General features: G+C 40.4%; 1 protein-coding gene across 1 annotated transcript; it reads left to right on the top strand.

Moving 5' to 3' along the window:
* Positions 1 to 320: 320 nt before the first annotated feature.
* LOC132525774 (olfactory receptor 5A1) lies at positions 321 to 2893 on the top strand. The gene is given in 4 exon segments (XM_060159085.1): positions 321 to 336; positions 339 to 718; positions 720 to 900; positions 2520 to 2893. Coding segments are annotated over 4 exon segments (951 nt in total).
* Positions 2894 to 9401: the final 6508 nt, after the last annotated feature.

Below are 9401 nucleotides of genomic sequence, written 5' to 3'. Positions count from 1 at the left end.
CTTTTTAAAGATAAGGATATTGAAGCCTAGAGATGTTAACTTCTCATCCAAAGTGACACAGCTACTAAAAGGTAGAGGCAGGAGTTAATCACAGGAGTCTGAATCCAAAGTTTAAGTTCATATAAACCATATTATATTATGTTAAAAAGCAAATATTTAAGATATTTGCCTTCTGAGAGAAAGAGAGAGAGAATCTTTGCATAGGTTGTAACCTCCTGTAATACTCTGCCCTTCCTCTCGTGCATTTAATGATTTGCAGACATCGCCTGCCCTGTGGAGTATCATTATTATCCCAGGTCTGCGTCTCGTCCTTGTGGTCCATGGGAAACATGTCCACAAGGCCTGGAACGGCTTGTCAGTGACCATGTTCATCCTCCTGGGATTTGCAGACCATCCAGAACTCCAGGCCCCCCTCTTTGTGACCTTCCTGGGCATCTATCTTGTGACCCTCGCCTGGAAACTGGCCCTCATCTTTCTGATCAGAGGTGACACCCACCTACACACACCAATGTACTTCTTCCTCAGCAACCTGTCCTTCGTTGACATTTGCTACTCTTCCGCATTGGCTCCCAAAATGCTCACTGATGTCTTCCAGGAGCAGAAGACCATATCATTCTTGGGCTGTGCTGCTCAGTTCTTTTTCTTTGTCAGCATATGTCTAACTGAGTGCTTCCTCCTGATTTCTATGGCGTACAACCGATACGCCACCATTTCCAGCCCCCCTGCTGTACACTGCTGTCATGTCCCAGGGCCTCTGTACACGCATGGTGGTTGGGGCCTATGTCAGTGGCTTCCTGAGCTCCCTGGTCCAAGCCAGCTTCATGTTTCAGCTCCACTTCTGCGGACCCAACATCGTCAAGCATTTCTTCTGTGACCTCCCACCAGTCCTGGCACTTTTTTTTTTTTTTTTTTCTCATGTGAGTGAAGCCATCTTTATTTATTTTTTTTCTAACATCTTTATTGGAGTACAGTTGCTTTACAATGGTGTGTTAGTTTCTGCTTTATAACAAAGTGAATCAGTTATACATATACATATGTCCCCATATCTCTTCCCTCTTGCGTCTCCCTCCCCTCCCACCCTCCCTATCCCACCCGTCCAGGCGGTCACAGAGCACCGAGCTGATCTCCCTGTGCTATGCGCTGCTTCCCACTAGCCATCTACCTTACATTTGGTAGTGTATATACGTCCATGCCACTCTCTCACTTCGTCCCAGCTTACCTTTCCCCCTCCCCGTATCCTCAAGTCCATTCTCTAGTAGGTCTGCATCTTTATTCCTGTCTTGCCCCTAGGTTCTTCTGACCATTTTTTTTCTTTCTTTTTGTTTTTTAGATGCTATATATATGTGTGTTAGCATAAGGTATTTGTTTTTCTCTTTCTGACTTACTTCAGTCTGTATGACAGACTCTAGGTACATCCACCTCACTACAAATAACTCAGTTTCATTCCCTTTTATGGCTGAGTAATATTCCATTGTATATATGTGCCACATCTTCTTTATCCATTCATCTGCTGATGGGCACTTAGGTTGCTTCCATGTCCTGGCTATTGTAAATAGTGCTGCAATGAACATTTTGGGACATGACTCTTTTTGAATTATGATTTTCTCAGGGTATATGCCCAGTAGTGGGATTGCTGGGTCATATGGTAGTTCTATTTTTAGTTTTTTAAGGAACTCCATACTGTTCTCCATAGTGGCTGTATCAATTTACATTCCCACCAACAGTGCAAGAGGGTTCCCTTTGCTCCACACCCTCTCCAGCATTTATTGTTTGTAGATTTTTTGATAATGACCATTCTGACTGGTATGAGATGATATCTCATTGTAGTTTTGATGTGCATTTCTCTAATGATTAGTGATGTTGAGCATCCTTTCATGTGTTTGTTGGCAGTCTGTATATCTTCTTTGGAGAAATGTCTATTTAAGTTTTCTGCCCATTTTTGGATTGGGTTGTTTTTTTGTTTTTGATATTGAGCTGCATGAGTTGCTTGTATGTTTTGGAGATTAATCCTTTGTCAGTTGCTTCATTTGCAAATATTTTCTCCCATTCTGATGGTTGTCTTTTCGTCTTCTTTATGGTTTCCTTTCTGTGCAAAAGCTTTTAAGTTTCATTAGGTCCCATTTGTTTATTTTTGTTTTTATTTCCATTTCTCTAGAAGGTGGGTCAAAAAGGATCTTGCTGTGATGTATGTCATAGAGTGTTCTGCCTATGTTTTCCTCTAAGAGTTTTATAGTGTCTGGCCTTACATTTAGGTCTCTAATCCATTTTGAGTTTATTTTTGTGTATGATGGTAGGGAGTGTTCTAATTTCATTCTTTTACATGTAGCTGTCCAGTTTTCCCAGCACCACTTATTGAAGAGACTGTCTTTTCTCCACTGTATATTCTTTTTTTTTTCCTCTGTATATTCTTGCATCCTTTATCAAAGGTAAGGCGGCCATATGTGCGTGGGTTTACCTCTGGGCTTTCGATCCTATTCCATTGATCTGTATTTTCTGGTTTTGAGTCCTGGCACTTTCTCGCTCTAACACTTTCTTCCATCAAGCGGGCAAGTTCCTCGCGGTGGTCACTGCTGGGGACACACCATTCCTCATCCTCGTCAGCTCCTTCAGTTACGTAGTGGCTGCTTTCTTGAAGATCTGCTCCGCGGAAGGTCGAAGGAAAGCCTTCAACACATGCGCCTCGCACCTGACGGCCGTGACTCTGTTGTTTGGGATGGCCCTCTTCACGTACCTGCGACCCAGCTCCAGCTGCTTACTCGGCAGAGACGAGGTGGTATCTGTGTTCTGTTTGCTGGTGATCACCATGCTAAAGCTTCTCATTTACGGTTTGAGGAGCAAAGAGATCAAAGATGCCCTGTGGAAGGTGTTGGAGAAGAAGAAAGTGTTTTCCTAGTTCATGAATGAAAACATATTTCTCCAAACTGCTAGAGACTTAAATGGTCCATGACACCTACCTCCACCTCTGGCTTTAGGTAAATGATGTTTTGTGTGCATTTTGCAAATGGAGACTCCTGCCGGACTCTCTCACCGTTCCTCGTGGTCGTCTGTCTCCTGACCCCAACATGGATAGTCAAAAGGAGAAAGAGATTACTTCAGTAAAACAAACAAACAAACAAATTCCCCAAGATAACCTATTCTCACTATTGGTATTACAAGCGCCTTTTATTGGGTACTTACTATGTACCGGGCATAAAAGTTATTTAATTAAATACACATTGAAGTGCTACGATGCACATGGCACTATCCCTGGGTTACAAATGAGGAAACGAAGTCCCAGCAAACAAAAAACAAAAAACCGACATGCCCAGGGTCATACAGGAAGTAAGGTGCAGAACTCCCATTCGGACCCAGGTCTTCCTGACTCCAGAGCCCATGCTCTACCCAAATGTTGCCTTCCACGTTCAACAACAAACAGCCCTGAATTTTTACAAGAGTAGAGTTCTTATCATTAGAATATGGAAGAATCCAAAAAGATACACTATGTGTAGTAGAGATAAACTGCAAAACAAGATGCCTACTCCATTAAACACTCTCTCTGAGCTATCCCTCTTGGATTCCCATTGTGGCTACTGGAAAATTATTTAAACAAATACTGAAGGACATTACCCATTGCTGCCATTTCTATGTCACCTACGGAGGGACCTGGAAAATTTGAGTCCAGTGGTATCACGTCAATGCTCTTCTCTTCCCAGTCTCAATCACCTGAACTGCCTACTTTTCTATCTCCTTGATTTCAACCCTATCATTCCTTTACCACCACAGGACTTCATTTCACAGCTCCATCCCCCTTTTGATCACCACGCTCTGAGTTCCTCTTTTCTATTTGAGCCTATTGCTCCTATAAATTGTTTCTGTCCCCAAATGGATTATCCCTTGAAGCCCCACATTCAGTATTATTTGCCTTTATATCTGGGAGGTATATCCCAGGCTATCATTACTCCTTCATAGAAGATACTTACAGTGGAGTTGTCAGGGACAAATATTTCTGCGGACAAACCCCTCTCTCATTGCTTTGTGGCTCTGTCCTCTCCCCTCTGTGGTATGTTGGATATGGATTTGACTTTACGTCATTGTTCATATAAGTGGATTAACTATTTCCTTTGTATCTGGAGGAGCATAAATGACTCATGGCAGAGGAAAGACCTCTGTTCAGGTCTCCTGGGTTTTTCAATCTCCTAAATCCATTCCCATTCAAGGTCAAGCAAATTTAAAATGACTCATACGGATAATACCCAAAGGTATTACCCAATAGGTAATTTCTCCTGAAATTCCTTTATCAGTTACCCTTTTGAACGTTAGGAAGGACCTATACGGCACAGTATTGGGAATTCTGGGAATCATCTCGATTGATGGTTGCTATGCCCGGGACCCTTCTAGTCTTCTGTTTCCTCAGCTGGCTGAGTGTGATGTGAGGAAGTCTTTGGGATTAGTTCAAATGTAATATGGAATGGAGGGACCAGACTGACCAAGCAGAGCAGATTTAGAGACATAGGGATAGATTAGTCCTTTGAAGTTTTGAATTGACCTGCTAGAATTCTGTTATATATCAATCCAAATGAATACTTTTGATTAAGTATAATTAGTCTTTCTCCCTAAAGAAAGTGATTCAATTTATGAAAATTTTGGAATGAGTTTACCTTAAAGGAAATCTACAGATTTTTCAATATCAATTCATTTTACCTTCTTCTCCTCCTTTAAGTTAAAACACACACACACACACACACACACACACACACACACACACCCCTTTGTTCTTCCTCCTCTGCCTTACTTGCCAAGCCGTCTCAGTTCATGTACCCTAGACTCTCCATCTGCTCTCATGAGAGCCTTACGTGGAAGCAGAATAAGATGTGGCCTCTACAAAGTTCTATCTGAAGAAGCTGAGCGTGTGAATTTACCATCACTGCTGTAACTAATTACCACAAACTTAGTGGCTTAAAACAACATACATTTATTATCTCATAGTTCCGTAGGTTAGAAGTTTGACAGGGGTCCCACTGGGCTGAAATCAAGGTACCAGCGGGGCTGCCTTCCTTCCTGGAGGCTCTGGGGTAGAGTCCATTTCCTTGGTTTTTCCAGCTTCTTTAGAGACCACCCACATTCCTTGGTTTATGGTCCCCTTCCTCCCTCTTCAAAGCCAGCAATGTCACACCCACTCCCATCTGAAACATTCTCTGCTTTTAAAGACTCTTGTGATTAGACTGAGCCCACGAGATAATCCAGAACAATGTCCCCATTTCAAGGTCGATAACTCTTGTACATCAACTATACTCCAATAAAATTAAAATACTTTAAAAAAAAAAAGACTGACAATCACATTTGAAAAGTCCCTTTTCCCTGAGAGGTAATCTATTTGCGATTTCCTGGAATTAGGATCTAGGCATCTTGGACGGGGGGAGGGGGGGCGGTGTGCGGGGGGTGGTGGAGCGGAGGGGGGGGACTATCCTGCACTCTTAGTTCTTTTAACACTTGTCACTTTATTACTTTGAGTTTCTGAGGCCAGCTCTCAAGAACATTCATGAGCTCCCCTTTGCGGCCAAGTTAAAATGTCCTCACCAGCCACTGCAAAGTCCATTTTACTTTTTGCTATACCTCTCTATCCTTCGCTCCTCACTACATCTCCCCCAGTACCATGGGATCTGGGCAGTATGCTATCCCATGACTTTTTTTTTTAACATCTTTATTGGAGTATAATTGCTTTACAATGGTGTGTTAGTTTCTGCTTCATAACAAAGTGAATCAGTTATACATATACATATGTTCCCATATCTCTTCCCTCTTGCATCTCCCTCCCTCCCTCCCACCCTCCCTATCCCACCCCTCTAGGTGGTCACAAACCACCTACATGATCTCCCTGTGCTACGCGGCTGCTTCTCACTAGCTATTTTACATTTGTTAGTGTATATATGTCCATGCCACTCTTTCACTTTGTCACAGCTTACCCTTCCCCCTCCCCATATCCTCAAGTCCATGCTCTAGTAGATCTGTGTCTTTATTCCCGTCTTACCTCTAGGTTCTTCATGACATTTTTTTCCCCTTAGATTCCATATATATGTGTTGGCATATGGTATTTGTTTTTCTCTTTCTGACTTACTTCACTCTGTATGACAGACTCTAGGTCCATCCACCTCACTACAAATAACTGAATTTCGGTTTTTTTATGGCTGAGTAATATTCCATTGTATATATATGCCACATCTTCTTTATCCATTCATCTGTTGATGGACACTTAGGTTGCTTCCATGTCCTGGCTATTGTAAATAGAGCTGCAGTGAGCACTGTGGTACATGACTCTTTTTGAATTATGGATTTCTCAGAGTATATGCCCAGTAGTGGGATTGCTGGGTCGTATGGTAGTTCTATTTTTAGTTTTTACGGAAACTCCATATTGTTCTCCATAGTGGCTCTATCAATTTACATTCCCACCAACAGTGCAAGAGGGTTCCCTTTGCTCCACACCCTCTCCAGCATTTATTGTTTGTAGATTTTTTGACGATGTCCATTCTGAATGGTGTGAGATGATATCTCATTATAGTTTTGATTTGCATTTCTCTAATGATTAGTGATGTTGAGCATCCTTTCATGTGTTTGTTGGCAATCTGTATATTTTCTTTGGAGAAATGTCTATTTAAGTCTTCTGTCCATTTTTGGATTGGGCTGTTTGTTTTTTTGATATTGAGCTGCTTGTAAATTTTGGAGATTAATCCTTTGTCAGTTGCTCCATTTGCAAATATTTTCTCACATTCTGAGGATGGTCTTGTCATCTTGTTTATGGTTTCCTTTCCTGTGAAAAAGCTTTTACTTTTTATTAGGTCCCATTTATTTTTGTTTTTATTTCCAATTTTCTAGGAGGTGGGTCAAAAATGATCTTGCTGTGATGTATGTCATAGAGTGTTCTGCCTATGTCTTCCTATAAGAGTTTTATACTTTCTGACCTTACATTTAGGTCTTTAATCCATTTTGAGTTTGTTTTTGTGTATGGTGTTAGGGATTTCATTCTCTTCATGTAGCTGTCCAGTTTTCCCAGCACCACTTTTTGAGGAGACTGTCTTTTCTGCACTGTATATTCTTGCCTCCTTTATCAAAGATAAGGTGACCATAGGTGCATTGGTTTAACTCTGGCCTTTCTATACTGTTGCATTGATCTATATTTCTGTTTTTGTGCCAGTACCATACTGTCTTGATTACTGTAACTTTGTAGTATAGTCTGAAGTCAGGGAGCCTGATTCCTCCAGCTCCATTTTTCGTTCTCAAGATTGCTTTGGCTATTCGGGGTCTTTTGTGTTTCCATACAAATTGTGAAATTTTTTGTTCTAGTTCTGTAATATATGCCAGTGGTAGTTTGATAGGGATTGCATTGAATCTGTAGATTACTTTGGGTAGTATATTCATTTTCACAATGTTGATTCTTCCAATCCAAGAACATGGTATATCTCTCCATCTATTTGTATCATCTTTAATTTCTTTCATCAGTGTCTTCCAGTTTTCTGCATATAGGTCTTTTATCTCCTTAGGTAGGTTTATTCTAGGTATTTTATTCTTTTTGTTGCAATGGTAAACGGGAGTGTTTCCTTAATTTCTCTTTCAGATTTTTCATCATTAGTGTATAGGAATGTAAGAGATTTCTGTGCATTAATTTTGTATCCTGCTACTTTACCAAATTCATTGATTAGCTCTAGTAGTTTTCTGGTGGCATCTTTAGGATTCTCTATGTATACTATCATGTCATCTGCAAACAGTGACAGCTTTACTTCTTCTTTTCCGATTTGGATTCCTTTTATTTCTTTTTCTTCTCTGATTACTGTGGCTAAAACTTCCAAAACTATGTTGAATAATAGTGGTGAGAGTGGGAAACCTTGTCTTGTTCCTGATCTTAGTGGAAATGGTTTCAGTTTTTCACCATTGAGGATGATGTTGGCTGTGGGTTTGTCATATATGGCCTTTATTATGTTGAGGAAAGTTCACTCTATGCCTACTTCCTGGATGGTCTTTATCATAAATGGGTGTTGAATTTTTTTTTTTTTTTTTTTTTTTGCGGTACATGGGCCTCTCTCTGTTGTGGCCTCTCCCGTTGCGGAGCACAGGCTCCGGATGCGCAGGCTCAGCGGCCATGGCTCACGGGCCCAGCCACTCCGCAGCATGTGGGAATCTTCCCAGACTAGGGCATGAACCCGTGTCCTGTGCATTGGCAGGCAGACTCTCAACCACTGCGCCACCAGGGAAGCCCCCTGTTGGAAGATTTTTAACCACAGTTTCAATTTCAGTGCTTGTGATTGGTCTGTTCATATTTTCTATTTCTTCCTGATTCAGTCTCAGAATGTTGTGCATTTCTAATAATTGTCCATTTCTTCCAGGTTGTCCATTTTATTGGCATAGAGTTGCTTGTAGTAATCTCTCATGATCCTTTGTATTTCTGCAGTGTCAGTTGTTACTCCTCCTTTTCATTTCTAATTCTGTTGTCTTGAGTCTTCTCCCTTTTTTTCTTGATGAGTCTGGCTAATGGTTTATCAATTTTATTTATCTTCTCAAAGAACCAGCTTTTAGTTTTATTGATCTTTGCTACCGTTTCCTTCATTTCTTTTTCATTTATTTCTGATCTGATCTTTATGATTTCTTTCCTTCTGCTAACTTAGGGGTTTTTTTGTTCTTCTTTCTCTAATTGCTTTAGGTGTAAGGTTAGGTTGTTTATTTGAGTTGCTTCTTGTTTCTTAAGGTAGGATTGTATTTCTATGATCTTCCCTCTTAGAACTGCTTTTGCTGCATTCCTTAGGTTTGGGGTCATCGTGTTTTCATTGTCATTTGTTTCTAGGTATTTTTTGATTTCCTCTTTGATTTCTTCAGTGATCTCTTGGTTATTAAGTAGTGTATTGTTTACCCTCCATGTGTTTGTATTTTTTACAGATATTTTCCTGTAATTGATATCTAGTCTCATAGCGTTGTGGTCAGAAAAGATACTTGATACGATTTCAATTTTCTTAAATTTACCAAGGCTTGGTTTGTGACTCAAGCTATGATCTATCCTGGAGAATGTTCCATGAGCACTTGAGAAAAATGTGTATTCTGTTGTTTTTGGATGGAATGTGCTATAAACATCAATTAAGTCAATCTTGTTTAATGTATTCTTTAAAGCTTGTGTTTCCTTATTTATTTTCATTTTGGATGATCTGTCCATTGGTGAAAGTGGGGTGTTAAAGTCCCCTACTATGAATGTGTTACTGTCAATTTCCCCTTTTTATGGCTGTTAGTATTTGCCTTATGTATTGAGGTGCTCCTATGTTGGGTGCCTAAATATTTACAATTGTTATATCTTCTTCTTTGATTGATCCCTTGGTCATTATGTAGTGTCCTTCCTTTTCACAGAACTAGAACAAAAAACTTCACAATTTGTATGGAAACACAAA

The sequence above is a fragment of the Lagenorhynchus albirostris genome, chromosome 9, assembly GCF_949774975.1.
Source record: "Lagenorhynchus albirostris chromosome 9, mLagAlb1.1, whole genome shotgun sequence".
NCBI classification, from domain to species: Eukaryota; Metazoa; Chordata; class Mammalia; order Artiodactyla; family Delphinidae; genus Lagenorhynchus; species Lagenorhynchus albirostris.
This window is presented reverse-complemented; position numbering and strand designations above follow the sequence as displayed.